This window comes from Gymnodraco acuticeps, unplaced genomic scaffold (assembly GCF_902827175.1).
Source record: "Gymnodraco acuticeps unplaced genomic scaffold, fGymAcu1.1, whole genome shotgun sequence".
NCBI classification, from domain to species: Eukaryota; Metazoa; Chordata; class Actinopteri; order Perciformes; family Bathydraconidae; genus Gymnodraco; species Gymnodraco acuticeps.
The window spans coordinates 103,468-124,175 of NW_022991385.1; the positions used below are offsets into that span (position 1 = coordinate 103,468).

The following is a 20,708-nucleotide window of genomic DNA, read 5'->3' on the forward strand; positions in this document are numbered from 1 at the left end:
TTTACTTGTAGTGACCAGTCTATGGTAGTGACACTGCATCTTGGTCAATGTGGAGGAAGATATTTAACTCAAATAAAACCACCTAAATACTCTAAGTGTAGCTTACAGGGTCAAGGTGGCGTTTTGAATTAATGTCTACAATATATACTGCTCTGGAGCTCCTCAGGTTAACAAAATGCTCAATAACATCGAATGTATTAATTGTTTATGTTTTGCATTTAGGACATTTCAGGTGTTGTTCCTTCAAAATAAAAGTAATATATCAATTAAAAGTAATATAAAGCATCATTTCAGCAGGTTAATTATTAATGTTATGCTTGTATTCAATCAAAGTATACTCTATTATTATCATGTTGTTTTCAAACCTGTGGCTGCTCTTTTATTCTGAAAACCGCAACCGGAAGTCGTCTTGTTTACACTTTTTACAACATGTACATTTAGCAAAACATTTTTTTTTAACTCCTATCTTTATCCAGTTTTATTAAAACCGTTTTTAAATTAAATGTATTATTTATTATAATTTTAATATATTTTAAATAAAATAAATGGAGTTTGTGAACATTTCAGGAAAGAAAGTCAAAAATCCAAGAAATTGCTCCTTCAAAATAAGATAAGATAATAAATAAAAGTCATATGGACTATTAATTCAGGCAGTGTATCACTCTCTTACTGCCTGTTGTCTCCACCAGTAATACTAGATTATAAATACTCTTTTTGATCATATAAACAGTTAGTTGGTGTTTTAGTTGTCAAACCTGTTGCTGCTCTTTTATTCTGAAAACCGCAGCCGAAAGTGATTTTATTTACACTTTTTGTAGCACGTACATTTAACAAAATTATCAATAAAATCTTATTTTTGTCCAATACATCCTCATTAGCATTTGTTCAATATTTTGTATAAAGGAAATAGAGTTTGTGAAATTTTCGGGAAAGACAGACAAATATCCCAGAAGTCTATTAGCTGTTCCTTCAAAATAAAAGAATACATAACATAAAACTAGGAATGTAGGCAGTTTAGCACTCTCTTACTGCCCGTTGTTTCCACCAGTAATGCTACTACATTATAAAAGCTCTGTTTGATCATGAAAACACTTAGTTTGAATGTGTAAATTGGTGTTTTAGTTATCAAACCTGTTGCTGCTATTTTATTCTGAAATCCACACCCGGAAGTCGCCTTGTTTACACACTAGCAGCTTGACATCTCTCCTCTGCAGTGAATCTGTGGAGCCAGGATTGAGGATGCAGACTTTAGTCACATGGAAATAACTTTCTGTGCACTTGTTGCCCACTCCTCTCTCTTCTGTGGACTTTTATTTATTTAAATTCCACTTCCTGCAGACACCGGACCATGCTGCACATCTCCCTCCTCTGAAGGCTGAGGGGAAACTTTCTTCTGCAGGATTTAATACATATTACAGGATTATTATTTGTTGAATGAACCTCCTCACCATGACGGAGGAAAGCCCGGAGAAGCAGCTCCGGCTCCGGGTGTGCGTCCTCAGCGAGCTGCTGCACACGGAGCGGGACTATGTGCAAACCCTGGAGTTCCTCTCGGTGAGTTAAAAGCACATTTCTGGCGTTAAAAGAAGCCCAAAAAGCTCCGGGATCCCAGGCTGCTGTTTAGTATGCAAACTGCGTGAGGCTGCAGCAACAAGTGGGAGCACTTTCTCCTCATACTGGGAGATGTTCTGGTCTCTCTGGGGTGGAGGGATTGATCTATCAGGCTGATGGGGTGAAATTGTGAAAGCAGGCATGTGTGAGCTTTAGTTCAGAACAGCCAGAGGAGTGTAATCCTCACAGTGTGGGGTCTGAGAGGAAGACACTGAGACGATAATGCACACAAACCTCTAAATCCAATGTTTTCTGTTTAAATGAACATTCTCTCTCTATGCACTGTTTGCTCCAAAGTTACAGTCCAGTTGTACTTCACCTTAAAACTCCTAAAACAACTGAAATGCATCTGTATTTCATACTCAGGCTTCTGCTGCACACTGAAGCTGAGAAACAATCTATTTGTTTATATAATGCATTCATCGTTTAAGTAGTTTTTATGCAAATATGTCAGAAAATGCTGCTTTTATTATTTTAAGTGAATATCTTTGGAGTTTCAGGAACTTTGACGGACTTTTAAAACTATTTCCTGACTTTTCTTTCACCAAACTATTGATTTATTCATCTGGAAATGAGCTGTAAATTGTCCCTTCTTATGATTTCCCACACGGTATATAAAACCCAGTGAGTTAATTTGAGCTGCTTCCTTTGCCAACTTCTGATCAGATCCAGACTCAGTGCAGGTGGAGCCAGACTCAGTGCAGGTGGAGCCAGACTCAGTGCAGGTGGATCCAGACTCAGTGCAGGTGGATCCAGACTCAGTGCAGGTGGATCCAGACTCAGTGCAGGTGGATCCAGACTCAGTGCAGGTGGAGTCAGATCCAGACTCAGTGCAGTACTGCTGCCTCCTCTCTGGACGTTGTGGTCAAATAGTTTTATTTTAATGCTGAAGAAACTTATGAACACATCTTTGATACAAGCCAGGTTTCTGTGTGGAGAAACTCGTGTAAAGAAACGAAAGGGTGGTTTTGGTCTACGTGGAATAAGATTCCTTCAGTCCAGTACGGAGTCTGCTTCTCTGATCAAAGCAAGATTCTCTGGAGGAACTCCCATTAGTCGATTACTGTAACTGATCTAATTGGTTGACAACATATTAGTATTTGTCGAGACGTCAACTCAGCGGTGGTTTTGGTTTTTGTCCACTAAGATTTGTGAACTCCAAGATTTAAAGAGATGCTTTCTGCAAGACTCGGTGTGGAGAAGCTCGGCCTCTCCGTGACGCCATCCATCGATAACGTTGTGGACTAACTATCTTTTTACTGAAGTACACTTCAAAGCCTCTTTACTTTCACTTGAGTAAAGAAGTTTAGTCAGTACTTCTACCAGAGTATTTTTAGACACCAGTATCTGTACTTCTACTTGAGTAAAGGATGTGTGTACTTCTACTTGAGGAAAGGATGTGTGTACTTCTGCTTGAGTAAAGGATGTGTGTACTTCTACTTGAGGAAAGGATGTGTGTACTTCTACTTGAGGAAAGGATGTGTGTACTTCTACTTGAGGAAAGGATGTGTGTTACTTCTACTTGAGGAAAGGATGTGTTGTACTTCTACTTGAGTACAGGATGTGTGTACTTCTACTTGAGGAAAGGATGTGTGTACTTCTACTTGAGTAAAGGATGTGTGTACTTCTACTTGAGGAAAGGATGTGTGTACTTCTACTTGAGGAAAGGATGTGTGTACTTCTACTTGAGGAAAGGATGTGTGTACTTCTACTTGAGTACAGGATGTGTGTACTTCTACTTGAGGAAAGGATGTGTGTACTTCTACTTGAGGAAAGGATGTGTGTACTTCTACTTGAGGAAATGATGTGTGTACTTCTACTTGAGGAAAGGATGTGTGTACTTCTACTTGAGTAAAGGATGTGTGTACTTCTACTTGAGGAAAGGATGTGTGTACTTCTACTTGAGGAATTGAAATGTGTACTTCTACTTGAGGAAAGGATGTGTGTACTTCTACTTGAGGAAAGGATGTGTGTACTTTAACATCTCTGCTACTTTCTGACCTTTAGCAGAGCATCAGTGGATGTGGAGGAGGAGATGTGTCCTCTGTCCTGATTTGGGGGGGTTTTGGGGAATGCAGTGCCCCCCCCTTTCTTCCCCCTGTGGTGCTGGGAGTGGGATTCATTTCAGAAGTGACTGATCTGTGGGAGGCATCAGACTGAGATCTGACAGAAACTCAGCAGCTGATAAAGAAGATGTAAAAGGACATAAAAGTCACTTTTATCTACAGCTGGAAATAGGTATTATTTTAAATAATCTAGTGGATAATTAGCTATCAAATATTTTGCTAAATGTCTTGTTTTGTCAAGATATTCATGTAATATGATATAAAACAGATAATGGACTGAAAACACATGTTTTACACAAAGACATAGGGTTAGGGTTAGGTTAACCCTTAACCCTAACCCTAACCCTTGAGACGCACAGGCTGCAGTGGAGACGCTGCGCACAGCCGATCACTTCTTACAGTCTCTCATCAGGGGGGGGTCTCCTGTCCCCGGTACAAACACACTGCCTGAGGAAGGCTATGTGTATTTATTTTGTCATTAACCTTTTTCGGACCACTCATTTATTTATTTATTTTGGAGACGATCCGACCTCCATGCTGCTCCTCTGGTTCAAACTGCATCCACCAAACAATATGATTTATCTCCACCTCCCAAAATAACCAGAATCTGACACGGTGTGAGACGTCTGTTTTAGCTTTCTGTCGTCATTTCCTGCGATCTTCTTCATAAAGTCAGTCAGAATGAATGAATGAATGAATGGGCGTTTATTTGACTATTTATAGGCAAATATGGGCGTTACGTGAAGCCCACAAAAGCTGCACCGCATTTCGAGTCGGTTGTGATTTATAAAGGGAAACCGGCGTAGGAAGTGCCGTACGCACTTTCCTCGCCGGTACGCAATGTTTGGTGAATCGGAAAATATCTGTACCTATTTTTTGGATTTCTACTACGTAAGCAACCTTCCCACGTGAATCCTACGCACGGCGTTATACATGAGGCCCCTGATCATGAGAGGAAATATGAAGGGTCTATTTCAAGGTTGTTGTGTAAATAAGTTTTTGGGCTTTTTTCTTATTAACTAAGATTTGTTAGAACTTGTTTTCAACTTGAATTGACTGAATGTATTTGAAAAGTGGGCTCATTAACACATGCATACTACTGTGTAATATATGTGAACATATATAATTAAGAAGTACAATACAAGACAAGCAGAAGTTAATTATACTTAAGTTATTAGGATGATCAAAGGCCCCCCACTGTGAGGCGGGGGGTCATAACTTCATCTTAACTTCAGGGGGGGTAAAGGGTATCACAGGGGGGGGGGGGCGTCTGTTCCTGAAAACCATATTTCCTGCAGGACGAATTCCTCCGAGGGTCGGAAATGTTCTGGAATAATGAGCTGAGATTACTGACCCCCCCCCCCGCAATATATACTGCAAGGTAGTGGAAAACTACAGGGACGACAAGAGGAGACGGTGTGAGTGTGTTTTATCTGGGGGATACGCACGTTATATCTTATTTTGGGAAAAGGGTTTTTAATAATAGATTAATGGTTTCATGTCAGAAAAAGAGCAAAAATGTCAATCAAGTTCTCAAATCAACGTTTCTGTCTTCAAATGTCTTGTTTTGTGTGTGCAGAACCCACACATATTCACTTAGTATGATATTAAACAATTGAGGAAATGTCTATATTTCGGGGCTGAAAACGGCTTTTTCTGAGATTTCTACATGAAACAACATACTGCTATGTTTGCATGAACAACTTTTAAAGACTTACAGACTCAACTGGGACGGAGACTTTTCACAATTTCCTGACCAATCGGTTACTGAGTGATGAAATGAAAGGTCGCGTCACTCAGAAACCCACAGATATAGGATATTAAACAGAGAAAGGAGGACGTCTGAAAACAGCATTTAAAGACATTTTGCACTAAATGGGACTTTCTTTGTATTTAAATCCACAAGCGTCCGCAGTGGTAGTTTAGAGAGTTGTCTCAGCCTGTCTTACATAATGAACAATTATATCCTCAGATAGTGGGCGGTGTGTTTATGTTGGACGACGACGAGCCGATAAACTCCATTCTTAGAACCGCCTGAATGAGGGAACAGATAGAGTCAAGTAAACATTTTAATGAGTGTTTCTGATTCTGCAGAGTTAACTTTATCTATTTGAAAGAGCTCTGCAGTGCATTAGTCCCTCAGATTCACATCAGCCGCGGAGGGAAGGGTTCCAAACATCGATCAAGGGATGCCTTCTAAGAAATATTGCATGTGTATTACTAGTATTTTACATTTAGCTGCATATAAAGACCCATAGAAATCTTCAAAGGCCCTTAAAAATGTGAACGAGGAGCAGAAAATACCCCGATAAAAGATGCAAGAAACAGTGTTTGAAAGCTCATATTTGAGACGGAGAGTTGTCCTCCAACTTATTTGACATTTTCTCCACTGGCTGTTGTTTGTTGACATGTTTACGAGGCTTTATGAGTCGGTGTTGTTGGTCAACATGTCAGTGGTCACCTGCCTGAAGTCAGTGTGTTTTCAGTGTCTGCAGGAAATAGAGACTAATGGAGAAAACAGAGGGTCATTAACTGGTGTGTGTGTGTGTGTGTGTGTGTGTGTGTGTGTGTGTGTGTGTGTGTGTGTGTGTGTGTGTGTGTGTGTGTGTGTGTGTGTGTGTGTGTGTCTGTGTGTGTGTGTGTGTGTGTGTGTGTGTGTGTGTGTGTGTGTGTGTGTGTGTGTGTGTGTGTGTGTGTGTGGTGTGTGTGTGTGTGTGTGTGTGTGTGTGTGTGTGTGTGTGTGTGTGTGTGTGTGTGTGTGTGTGTGTGTGTGTGTGTGTGTGTGTGTGTGTGTGTGTGTGTAGCATGTGGTCAGGGGTCGTTTTCTCTGGACAGACGACTGATGACCCTGAAGGTCACGACCTCTTGTTCCTTTCTCCACTTCCTGTGTGTTAATCTGCAGTTTAACACACAGACAGGGTGTGTGTGTGTCCAGTGGAGGCATGGGGTAGCCAACGTGTTTCTGGTTGATGCCTGGATCACATGGAATAGTCCCATTGCTATCTCGTTAGCAGGTGGATTCATTATGTCATGATTACCTGGAACGAGACATTATTGTGGAGTTTATTTAATGTATTTTCACCAGACTCTTCTGGACAGCAGCCTTTAAATCCTAAATTTAGGATCAGGGTCTCAGACTTTCTGCTGTGTCCCCGCCCCCCCCCCCCCCCCCCCCCCCATTTAAGGGTCTTGCCCTGCAGAGAATTCTCCTTCTTTTGTATCGGGGGCCATTTTTCAGGCAGGATTTCCTTCCTTCCTGGCCCCTCCCCGTCTTTACATTGTGCTGCATGTTTCCTGCCTCTGCACACACACACACACACACACACACACACACACACACACACACACACACACACACACACACACACACACACACACACACACACTTCACACACACTTTCCCCCCCCTGCTTGGCCACCACTTTTGCATCCAGGAGCTTCATTGCATCAATCCAGAGGAGAAGGAGCTCTCTGATTGGTCCACAGCCAGCTGCCAGGTCACATGGTGTGTTATGTCCAATCAGGAGTAGATTAGCGGGAGACGCTACACACACTTTTCAGGACGTTCATGTAGTGTGAAGAGGTCATCGTCACAAGGGGGGCTGTGTTTGAGCTCACACACACACACACACACACACACACACACACACACACACACACACACACACACACACACACACACACACACACACAGTGTCTGCGTCGTATCATTTTGAAACCCTATCAAATTGTGGTTTGTAGGTTAAATGAATAAATAAGCAAAGCCGGGCAACTTGTGAATTTAGGGGACAAAAAAAATCATAATTTCCTGATTTTAAAAAAAACCCTAAAAGTGTTTTTTTTGGCCAAGAGTAGACGGCACATCATATTTTCGTGAAAGCACCATGTTTGTATCCCAAGTCTTTGTCTAAAAACTAGGACGTTCACTGTTCTAACCATGGAGGCTGTTTGTAAGAGGACTTACCAACATGGTATCTTGAAATATCCCGTCTCTACATTTTCATCTAACCCCAGAACTTGATTTCTCTTTCTGGTTCATCCCTCCTCTTCATCCAGTCCAGAGAGACATGAAGGGAAATGCCTCTCCTAATTATGTAATGAAGCTCTTGAATGGGATGAGCTGTATAAGAGCTCTGAGAGTTAGACAAGTGTCTCTCTGTCTCGTCCACAGACTTCCTTTTCATGTCTGTCTCTTTCCGTTTTATTTTCAGTCCTCAGAAACCTCTTGTCTCTCTAGACACAAAGTGCGCCTCCACTCAGCCAATTCAGATTCACATGTAGAGGAACTTGATAACGGAAAGACATTTACAACAGAGATGTGTGGGCTTTTCAATACCATATCTTTAGAAGGAAAGCTGCCACTAAATCATGACGAGTAAGTAGGACCTTTGCGGTGTTAATCTTTATTTTCGGACCAATGTGCATCCGAAAAAGCCTTAAAATCAGTTCCTCTGTGCAGGAAGTTATGGTAAAGACTCCATATCCTCCCCGAAGTGTAACGAAAGACAAACAGGGATGTCTTTTTTCTACGGCTGCAGCAAGAAGTCCTGCAGATCCTTTAAAAACTCCTAAAAGGTGTAATAAATCGGGTCTCAATTGGTATCTAAACACGTTGAATCCATCTTTCAAAAGCCCTAAAACGAAGGCGTTTGGTCACATTTCATCAACATACTCGACCGACTGTCTCTTGGGTTAACGCCATGAATGATTGGTCTCAAATGTATGTCCTAAAAAGGTTTCAAGGTTGTTGCATCAGGACTGGAGAGCTTTTCTAAATTCGTTCCAGAAGAAAGAACGGCAGGTTTTTCTCGAGGAAATTAGTTTCCGTTCATCTCTTAGCTTCTGCAGGAGTTTGATTCACCAACATGTGAAGGATCTGATTGGTTGATGAACAGCTTAATGATGTTGTTGGGCAGATTTTAAATGCATGAATTCATTTTCAGTCCCTGCAGCAGGTACTGAAAACACAATTGAACTATTCACATCTTACACTGCACTGTAACTTTTATTCATGTGTATTTTTTATGTATATTTTTCTATTTTCTTAATGTCTTTCATTGTTGTAAAGCACTTTGAATTGCCTTGTGTTGAAAGGTGCTGTATATAAACTTGCCTTGCCTTACCACGTTTAAATAATTAATAAATATTAACATTAATAATACAAATTAACGCCATTTATAGAAAACGTTTCATACAAGAGATGTTTCTTATATTGCTCTAAACAAAAGCTAAAATACCATAACATTTGACAATAAAAACCCTGAAAAAAAGATAACTAGATTAATATCTTAAAAGGTTTAATTAAATGTGTTATGTCAACACATTTCACATCACTGTATTGGGTTAGATGAAAGCAATAATATTAAGTTGAACCTATTTAAACTTTCATCTCTCTCAGGGCTCTGCAACCTTTTGACCAAAAGAGACATTTTGCCCCCTTTTCCACCAATTTGTTTCGTCTGGAGCCGCAAAACATATTTGATAGCTTATAAAGTTGTATATATTGTTACATCATAGACAAAAACTACAGGTTTTTTGCATTTATTATTTATTACATTATAGAAAACTGTTTACCTCTAATGATAAACAAAGAACTCCTTTAAGGAGAATACAAAAAAATACACAGGCCTACTTTAAAATAATGAAACGCAGCACTTGGGGAGTCCTCTGCACATTTGAAGGAAATGAATATAATTAAAATGGGCCCACATTGAAATAAATAAAACATATATCTGCACCCTAAAAAGAGTTAACAGATTGAATTATGACTGAAGATCGTCAGCTGTCTTCCTCTCCCGTGTTCTTCCTCCAATACGTAAAGGCTGCAGCACCTCTGACGACTTCTCTCCACATATCAAACATACCGGTGAGCCAGCATCCTTTGCTGTGAAAGCAGATAACTCTAACCACGCAGAATTAAACCCTCTGTGTTCCTCCGGTACTTTTATTTGATGTATCCATAGTTCGCTCATCGAGCCGGGGGTCAGGTTATTGGCCTGCAGGAAAAGGCGCGGGACCGTAGCAGGATGTGACGCATATTTTAGTTGACCTTATTAAAACCGTTAAAAAAGAAAAATGTTGTAATAATAATGCATTTATTTTATATAGGCGCCTTTCAAGGCTCTCAAGGTCGCCGTACAAACACATAGAGAACAAGATACACAATAGATAACACCAGCATAAGAGACATCAACAAGACAATGCAGTATATCAATCAATCAATCAATCAAATCAATAAAACAGGATGTGTGATGGATAATGATCAGGGTGGATATGCGAGTGTGAAGAGATGTGTTTTGAGACGTGATTTGAAAACGGGGAGAGAGTCAGTATTGCAGATGCCAGGTGGGAGTTCCAGAGGCGGGGTGCAGAGCGGCTGAAGGCTCTAGACCCCATGGTGGTTAAACGGAAGGGGGGTGCAGAGCGGCGAAGGCTCTAGACCCCATGGTGGTCAGACGGGAGGGGGGTGCAGAGCGGCTGAAGGCTCTAGACCCCATGGTGGTCATGCGGGGTGCAGAGCGGCTGAAGGCTCTAGACCCCATGGTGGTTAAACGGAAGGTGGGTGCAGAGCGGCGAAGGCTCTAGACCCCATGGTGGTCAGACGGGAGGGGGGTGCAGTGCGGTGAAGGCTCTAGACCCCATGGTGGTTAGACGGGAGGGGGGTGCAGAGCGGTGAAGGCTCTAGACCCCATGGTGGTCATGCGGGGTGCAGAGCGGCTGAAGGCTCTAGACCCCATGGTGGTTAGACGGGAGGGGGGTGCAGAGCGGTGAAGGCTCTAGACCCCATGGTGGTCAGACGGGAGGGGGGTGCAGTGCGGTGAAGGCTCTAGACCCCATGGTGGTTAGATGGGAGGGGGGTGCAGAGCGGCGAAGGCTCTAGACCCCATGGTGGTTAGGCAGGGTGCAGAGCGGCTGAAGGCTCTAGACCCCATGGTGGTTAGGCGGGGTGCAGAGCGGCTGAAGGCTCTAGACCCCATGGTGGTCAGGCGGGAGGGGGGTGCAGTGAGGTGGAGGGAAGCAGAAGACCTGAGAGTGCGGATGGGTGTGTTGATGTGCAGGAGGTCGGAGAGGTACAGAGTGAGGGTATGGATTTGACGGGGAGCCAGTGAGTGAGGGGGTTAATGGACGGGGTTCTGGTGATGATGCGGGCGGCAGAGTTCTGGACCAGTTGAAGTTATGTGTCACAGTATCAGCTCAAAATACAAGATACCAAACATTTTCAACCGTGACAATAAATAGTGTGGATAATAATGCGGATTCCGTCCTGGTCGTGGAACGACGGATCAGCTTTTTACTCTCGCAAGGATCCTGGAGGGGGCCTGGGAGTACGCTTATCCGGTCTACATGTGTTTTGTAGACTTGGAGAAGGCGTATGACCGAGTTCCCAGGGAGTTACTGTGGGAGGTGCTGCGGGAGTATGGGGTGAGGGGGTCTCTACTCAGGGCCATCCAATCGCTGTAATCCCAAAGCGAGAGCTGTGTCCGGGTCCTCGGCAGTAAGTCGGACCCATTTCCGGTGAGGGTTGGCCTCCGCCAGGGCTGCGCTTTGTCACCAATCCTGTTTGTAATATACATGGATCGGATTTCCAGGCGTAGTCATGGGGGAGGGGGTCTGCAGTTCGGTGGACTAAGGATTGCACCACTGCTTTTTGCAGATGATGTGGTTCTAATGGCTTCATCGGTCTGCGACCTTCAGCACTCACTGGATCGGTTCGCAACCGAGTGTGAAGCAGCTGGGATGAGGATCAGCACCTCCAAATCTGAGGCCATGGTTCTCAGCAGGAAACCGATGGACTGTCCACTTCAAGTAGGGAATGAGTCCTTACCCCAAGTGAAGGAGTTCAAGTATCTCGGGGTCTTGTTCTCGAGTGAGGGAACAATGGAGCGTGAGATGGGCCGGAGAATCGGAGCAGCGGGAGCGGTACTGCAGTCGCTTTACCGCACCGTTGTGACGAAAAGGGAGCTGAGCCAGAAGGCAAAGCTCTCTGTCTACCGGGCCATTTCCGTTCCTACCCTCACCTATGGTCATGAAGGATGGGTCATGACCGAAAGAACGAGATCGCGGATACAAGCGGCCGAGATGGGTTTTCTCCGCAGGGTGGCTGGTGTCTCCCTTAGGGATAAGGTGAGAAGTTCGGTCATCAGGGAGGGACTCGGAGTTGAGCCGCTCCTCCTTCGCGTCGAAAGGAGCCAGTTGAGGTGGTTCGGGCACCTAGTTAGGATGCCACCTGGGCGCCTCCCTAGGGAGGTGTTCCAGGCACGTCCAGCTGGGAGGAGACCAAGGGTTAGACCTAGGACCAGGTGGAGGGATTATATCTCTTCGCTGGCCTGGGAGCGCCTTGGGATCCCCCAGTCATAGCTGGTTGATGTCGCCAGGGAAAATAAAGTTTGGGGCTCTCTGCTGGAACTGCTACCCCCGCGACCCGACCACGGATAAGTGGGAGAAGATGGATGGATGGATGGACAATAAATAGTCCTACAAATATTTTTATTTTATTTCCTTCTTATTTTTGTCTAAGCTCAAGGGAGCCAGAGCAGAGGGCTTGGAGAGCCGCGGGTTGCCGACCCCTCACCTAAAACAGTTATGTGACATACCACATTTAATTAAAGTCAATGCTTCAGTTTGTTCAGTGTACAGATAAACTTGCCTTGCCTATAAACTACATTTAAGCTTAAAAAGCTCCATTAGAGAAGTAGGAGTTAATGCACCGTAATAAATGCTTTCCATTGATGCTCGTTAGAAAGAAACGTCAAGCTGCCATGCTGGCGTTTTGCCTTCGATCCATTCAGACAGAAAGGAGGTCTGATGATCTGAATCCTGCAGAAAGAGGGGTTTGTTTCACTTTCAATGAACTGGCATGGCAGCGGTTCAAATCCCCGTTCTCTGAAAGGGTGACGCGGCGCACGGAAACAAAGTTTCAACAGTTTTACGTATAAAAAATCCATGTTAAAGTTAATAAAACACATAAAAACAAAGAAAGATAACAGTAAATAAGTCAGGATTATTCCAGTGATATCTCTAAGACTATAGTAAGACATGTTCGATGGCCATTGCGTCTACATTTAATAGAAACACACAACAAATACTAAACTCGAGACCACAAATCCAATGTTGTGATGAAGTCCACTTCTTCTGTACCGTCTACTATTAAGAAGTACTTTTACTCTCCTACAAAATATAAATATGACATGTTTCAGATTTCAGAAGCGGAAAAGAACGAGAGCATTTGTACAAATTCAAAGTACAACATGCATAGGAGTCTTAAACATAACTTGCTTTCAGCTGAGGAACCACTGGCTCTGACTTACGGTAACTCTCTCAATGAATGGATTAATGTTAAGGTCTATAAAGTGTCAACAACCAGCAACAAAATCCAACGTAAAGTCTCTAAATGTCTTGTTGTGTCGGTTCAATATGTTGTTCTTCAAATCTCCGTATTTGAGGGGCTTGAAAATACTATCAATTAGGATTTAAAATGATTTCTGCATTTAAAAGTCTGAAAGCAACTCACACTAACTATTCAGTTGAGTTGTGGAGCTCCAGAGAAACGTGTTTTTAATGAAGGAAGAGTTTCGTATCCGCTTTGTTTTCATTTTGAAACCCTAAAGAACGAGATTATTTGTACAAATTCAAACTATAATATCCATTATTTCTGCATTTAAAAGTATTTCTTGTGTTAATAAGATGATATATAAGAGTTCATAATGGCTTCATAATCCTGTTAATTTAAGATTATAAGACATTATTAGCAACCTGCTACTATAAATATAATACAATACATATTAATAAATGAGTTTCTTGTTACTTACGTCATTGTGCAACCTTTTCTGCTGCTCTATTCACTTCAGCTGCGTGGTAAAGAATACAAACCCATTATCTACAAGTGTTTTCTGTAAAGCTTTATGATAAAGTGATTGTTTTAAAACATAGGCCCTTATGAGAGAGGTGTTATTAGTATGTGTTAATAAGACTTTATAAGAACTCATAGCGGCCTCATAATCCATTATTTCTGCATTTAAAAGTCTGAAAGAAACGTTGCTAACTATTCAGTTGAGTTGTGGAGCTCCAGAGAAACGTGTAGTTTTGATGAAGGAAGCGTCGTATCCCCTTTGTTTTCATGTTCAAACCGTATTCAATAGAGAGGCGAAGCCCCTCCCTTCCCGGGGGAGCTCCATGGGACCTTATTTCGGAAAAATTATGCATTGAAGTCAATGGAGAGAGAAAAGTTATCTTTCGATCCCGTTTGAATTGTGCCACGAATTACACATATGAGGTTTGTCAATTTAAAATCACTCCAAGTCTGGGCGTGTTGAGAGCTGTGCACACACACAAGGGGAGTTAGTCGGTTCGTAGAGCCAGCACGCGGGACCAGGACTCTGGGATTTGTAGTCTTTCTAGTTGCGTATTTCTCATAGTCTTATATTTCAACAGTTTTATGACAAACTGTGACTTTTTTGACACGGAAATGATTTTCTAAGATTGACAAACATCATATGTGTAATTCATGGCACAATTCAAACGGGATCGAGAGATACGTTTTCTCTCTCCATTGACTTCAATACATGATGTTTCCGAAATAAGGTCCCATGGAGCGGAAGTAGATGGGCGGGATTTCGCCTCTCTATGGTGGTTTGTAGGTCAAATAAATAAATGCATAAAAAGACCTTCACAGAGCGGTGGATTTACGGAACAAAAACTCACAAATTAATGATTAAAAAAAAGTCAGAAAAGTTATTTTTTTTGGCCAGACAACACAACTTATTCTCGTAAAGGCACCGTGTTTGTATACGACTCTAAAAGACAGGAAAACCATCCAAGAACGACAACACCTATATATTTGAGTTGTGTAGTTTTATCCCCTGTTTTAATTTTGAAACCCTGTTAAGTTGCCAGTCGTGTTGCAGTCATGCTTTTTATGAATCTGCTGAGTCCTCCTGCAGATCAATCAGGGTCTCTGATGGGAGAGAGAAATGCTTTGCGTGGCTGCACAGACATTATAATGCAGGTCTCTAAAGTCTCATCTCATTCAGATCCATCTCACTGCCTCATGTCCAATTCCAGTCCGAAGATGCTCCTAAGATGCAGGAGCCATCGAGCTGCGAGGGGGAAACACAACGGGCAGATTTTCAGTTTAACGGACACGGTTTTCTGTTCGTTTACATCCTGCAGGAGTGAGGATATTCATCAGATAAATCACTTCCTTCACGCTGTTTGTGTTCAGATGTCGCTGAGAGGAAAAACATTGATATCACGCCTCGAATGCGGCACAGCTGCTTATAGTTTAGCACGAGTTCAAATGCGGTATTTGTGAAGATAAACACGAGTTTTATGAGTGTTATAAATTCAAAAAGTCAACATTTATTTAGAAATCGCTCACAGCATGTTTTATTGAACCAGGTATTCTGCTTTAATGCATACTTGTTGTTTTCGGAGATGCCTCAAAGCATTGCTTAGTTCGTCTTAATTCTGCCTTAAAAACCAATAAACTTCATCCAAAATAAAAAAGCATTTGGAGACGGACGATCGACTCCAAGTCGTTCTTTTCCATCTTTGGTTTGTTCGTGAGCTTTTTGTCTTGTTGTGGAAACGGCATGGATGCTATAAAGGAAGTTGTGTTGTCCTATAATGCTCAGATTATTCCAAGTATTTACGAGCAAAAGAAACAGATCAGCTGATCAACTTTTTCGAGTTGTTGTTCCGATTATAGGGTGCGTTTTTCTCGGATTGAATGCAGAACAAATGCTCTATCTTGCTATTTTAAGAAAAGTGAAATGCAGTTGTGTATTTCCCCCGTGATTCGGATGCTTTCCAAATTGTTAAGAGTTCTTCCTTGTGCAATGCTTCACTCTTCCACCAAGTTGTATGGAAATGAGGCAGGTAGTTTCTCTGTAATCCTGCTGAAAACAGAACTTCCTGTGCCGATAATCCTCCCTTTCCGCCTCAGAAGAAGCCTCTTCATCTTCAGTGTTGTAAATAGTCTTGGGGTTCATGTGGTTCCTGGGTTTTTAAATGAAAGTCTTCCCAAGACCACTGATACCTCATTCACACCAACGCAACTCCGGTTCAAGCTCCGTAAGCTTTTCAGGTTCAGAACCGGTTCTTCGGTTTAGCTCCGGCTCTTTTCACACCGCCCAGAGTCCGACTGGTGCTGCGTCATTGCGTCATCGTTTGCGTCATGACGTAACCGTTTGCGTGCCTGCTTCATAAAGCCAACCCGCACGGAAACCCCTCACAGCTGACACCGACAACAACAACAATGGCCGATTGTGCTCCAGCTTCCTCTGTACCTCTTCAGAAGACCAGATTCCCAGCAGGGAGCTGGTCTCTTCAGTGGACCACTGCTGCTTGTTACGTTTCTCCATCGTTGTACAAACTGGATAAAACGCCGGCTTGTTGTTGTTGTTCAGGAGTTGATTCCGCCCCTGCCCCCGCCTCGACGTAAGCGTGACTATGTGGTGCTTTTGCTCCAGCCGGACAATTTTTTGGTGCTTGTAACGAACCGGATTCCGGAGCTAAGAGGCTGCTCCGCTGCGGTGTGAACAGGAAAACCCGGTGCTTTTCAAGCTCCAGCTCCGAACCGGCCCTGAAAGACTGTTGGTGTGAATGAGGTATTAGTGTGGTGGAAATTCCACAATTAATCACCTTCTGGTAAGACAAGAACAAATACACACGCTGAGTTATGTTAATAGCATTTAACAGAATCTATTTCCAGCTGGAAGGACAGATAACCCACTGATGCAGCTCAAGCATCTGAGCAAATTACACAGACGAGCAATGACTGTATACAGGGAAGAGAGCAGCAGATGGGAAGGGGAGCAGCCGATGAAACTCTACATGACAGCGTATTGAAGATTGGTGGCTACACAATGAAGCCAGTCTGTGTTTTGGAGGTGGGAAGAAGCTTGGGAGTGATGTAGCTTACATCAAACTGAAACTGGGAAAAACCCAGAGAAGGAAGTTGATATACTTAAATGAGACTTAATGATACATTTACTACAAACTAGCTTTTGTCCACTTGAAGATCGCTCCATGTTCTTCGTTGTTAATTAAAACCAGAGCCGGTGCAGATAAAGTCCTGAAGTCCACTCCCAAGATAGAAACATTAACATCCCGCTGCAAAGGGTCTGTTTCCTGTGGAGCTTCCCAGAGGCTGGGATGAGTCCTGGAGGTGTCGTCAGGACCTGAAGACGGATCACAAAGAGGCTTTTCTCCCCTCAGATGTTCCCCTGTGAGACTCACTCTGCTTGTCAGGACTTTTGGGCAGAAGTTCAGTTTCTGCTTGCCAGGAATTTTCCATTTGTCTGTGTTTGTGTAGGAGTGTGTGAGGCCGGCAGATTTATCCCTGTAAGGTTGACATCCGGTTTAAAATCAGTTCCTCTGTGCAGGAAGTTATGGTAAAGACTCCATATCCTCCCCAAAGTGTGACGAAAGACAAACAGGGATGTCTTTGTTCTGCAGCTGCAACAAGGAGTCCTGCAGATCCGTTAAAAGGCCTAATAAATCAGGCCTTAATTGGTATTTAAACACCTTGAATCCATTGTTTATGCAGCAAAGGCCTACAATTACTATCAATTAAGATTTAAAATGGTATTTAAACAGCTTAAGTCCATCTTTCAAGAGCCTGGTCTAGATTCTAGACCAATCATTCATGGCATACTAGACTCTAGAATGTATGTCCTAAAAGGTTTGATTTATTAAATATAACTTGCTTTCAGCTGAAGAAACCCTGGCTGCAACTAATGATCATTATCTCAATTACTGGATTAATAGTAAGGTCTAGAACATTTCCAAAACTTTCAGAAAATGTCCAGTTTCTCATAATCCAACGTAAAGTCTTTAAATGTCTTGTTCTGTCGATTCAATATGTTATTAAACAGAGAAGAAGCACATCTATGTATTTGAGAGGCTTAACTTTGCTATCAATTAGGATTTAAAATGACTTACCTGTCGACCAATTAATCAATTAGTCGTCTAATCGCTGCAGCTCTATTGTTCAATGTTCACTTCCTCCTCTACTTCCTTTCTCTTTTAATGCCTGCTTTAGTTGCTTCCCTTCCACACACACACACACACACACACACACACACACACACACACACACACACACACACACACACACACACACACACACACACACACACAGACACACCGACACACCGACACACACACACACACACACACACACACACACACAGTTAACGAGCATACCTTCACAGTCTAGTGATCACACTGGGCTCTGTGTGTGGAAACCTTTGTGTCTCCGGCTGTAAAAACTTTTTTAATTTGTCACCAACAGTGAATTAGCAAACACTGAAACACCTGTCCTCCTCGTTGTTGTTGTTGTTGTTTCCCCCGACATGTAAATCTTGTTTCCACATCTCTAAATTTAAGTCAGAGTGGAGAAACACACAGGATGTTTGTGCGGCTGTTTTCCAATCAGGACAACAGAACCGTCGGTGAATCACTGCGGGACAAAAGGGGACGTTTGTCCAATGGACTCCTTTCAGAATGAACTGGTTACCGTGCCAACAAACTCCCATTAGACCCAATCCCATTGTCTGGTTTTAAAAGAGCTGCTTTAGGGCTTTTATTTTGAAGGAGAGATCGATCCAGCAGCTGTAGGGATGGGGTTAATATTCCTGATCAAAACTCAGCACTTAGTCCAAGATTTAATTTTTACATTTCTAAGAAAAAACATGGAGATTTTTGTGGAACATCTAAAAGGACATGTATCACAAATCTGCTCGGAAAAAATCTATGTAAAACTAATAATAATACATTAATTAATATTACTAAATAATATTACATTCAATAAAATATATGTCCATTCACAGTGGGGATTCTTTTACTGGGTGGACGCTATTTTAATGAGGTCATCCCAAACCATGCCACAAGTGCAGGTCTACAGAAAGTACCGCTATGCTTAGTCCTACTTTAGTTACTGTACTGCAAAAAGCAGACGGCGCTGCACTCAACACACACACACACACACACACACACACACACACACACACACACACACACACACACACACACACACACACACACACACACACACACACACTAAACCATGGACACACCGGCACATAAGTTACATAAAACTATGTATAGGCCTAAGTTGCATAAAGGCTTGAGCTACAGTACTCTCTCTCTCTCTCTCTCTCTCTCTCTCTCTCTCTCTCTCTCTCTCTCTCTCTCTCTCTCTCTCTCTCTCTCTCTCTCTCTCTCTCTCTCTCTCTCTCTCCACTTTGGAAATCTATTTAAAATTCATAACAAACAAACAAAGTTGTCAAAGTTGAAATTAACTTAGTAAATAAACGAAACCAAAAAGATAGCCTACTTATGCAACATTGAATCTGGACTTGAAATGATTCTGATTAGGCCTAGCCCACATGCATGGCGAATAAACGGATCTTGTATGCACACCGCTTCGGCATTATTCCTGGCGCTCTCTTTCTCACACACACACACACACACACACACACACACACACACACACACACACACACACACACACACACACACACACACACACACACTGTCATTGCAAATAAGCAGACAGCGCGGGGCTCCAAATAAGTGGGGGAATGGCGATCCCCCGCGTCCAACGACCACTACACCACTGTCCATTCAGCAGCACACACTTTATTAAACAGCCCTGCAGACCCTGTGTGTGTGTGTGTGTGTGTGTGTGTGTGTGTGTGTGTGTTCCTCTGCCTCTCTTTCACTGTATTACTCTGAGTCTGGAAGAGGTGCAATATAGAAACATGGAGCAGGTTATTGAACCAGCTGTCACTCAGCTTTCCTGAGTCACAGTGTGTGTGTGCACCAAATGAAAATCAGTGTGTGTGTACACGACACACACTGATTTTTATTTGGTGCTGTAGAAACCTGGACTTATGATCACCCTGAGTCCTTTTCCTACCTCCATAGTTCCAGTCAGTGTCCATCCTGGTCTCTGAAGCAACAACGGAGACTTCCATAAATCACACACACACACACACACACACACACACACACACACACACACACACACACACACACTCTTTTCTACGAGTGTGTTATCTCCAGAGTGATAATTGTACTCCATCCGATCAGAGTGAGAGTTCTCCTCCGATGTCCTCTATAATGATCAGAGGCAGAGATTATGAGCTGTTGAACTCTGAGGGTTATTCTGGAGCGATGGACTCTCTAATGAACACCATGCAGATCAGACGTTTAACCCCGTCATGTCTGTCCTGTTTGTTAGCATTAGACATGCTAATCAGATGCTAATGTGGGTGGGCATCGAAGCGCAGAAAACAGACATGAGCGAAAAGGATCATTAAAGACCCCGGATATAGAAACCCCTTAGAGAGGATTCAGAAGAAGGAACACAGTGTGATTTAAGAGGATTTTGAGGTCAATTTGTCATATTTGATATTAAAGTGAATATCCTCGGACTGAGGCTTCATCTTGACTTTAAACGCTAAAAACAGGCATTTTCTGTGACTAATCTGCAGATGTATTGATAATGAATTAGTGTATGGTGCTGATGAAGTTGAAATGGTTGATCCAGAAATCACTTGCGGAGAAAAACAATGTGATTTAAGAGGATCTTTAGACATTTCTTCAGGTTAATTTGGTGTTTTTTTAACAGTATATTGGATTTAATTAGCTAGAAATATAATTAAATGTTATTTATCGCCCAATATCCCAAAGATGTATTTGTCTCAGGAGGAGAGGTGCATTTAAACTACAATGCACGTTTTTTAGCCATGCAAAGATTTAAAAACTCAATAAAGCTGCTATTATTCATATTAGAGGGAAAAAACCCTGTAAAAAATAAATCAATAACAACAACAATAAAAGACAAATCATCATGCAGAAAATAAAACATATAATCCATAAAGGGATGTAACTTAAGACACATATTTTGATATCAATTAATCAATTAAAAAGTGATTTGTTATTAAGTAATGTCATTAAATATATCATATGAAAGTGAATACCCTCTAGTTTTTGACTGAAGACAAAACGTTGACTTAAAAA

The 20,708-nt window shown here is 42.3% G+C and overlaps 1 protein-coding gene across 1 annotated transcript in view; it reads left to right on the forward strand.

Annotated features, from left to right (window-relative positions):
- Positions 1-1,238: 1,238 nt before the first annotated feature.
- The window catches only part of prex2 (phosphatidylinositol-3,4,5-trisphosphate-dependent Rac exchange factor 2), a gene marked incomplete at its 3' end in the record, with an annotated part of 94,568 nt that continues 75,098 nt past the window's right edge, over positions 1,239-20,708 (forward strand). The window contains exon 1 of the mRNA XM_034241316.1: positions 1,239-1,554. Coding sequence (XP_034097207.1) covers positions 1,435-1,554 — 120 coding nt within the window. The remainder of the gene's footprint in view (positions 1,555-20,708) is intronic.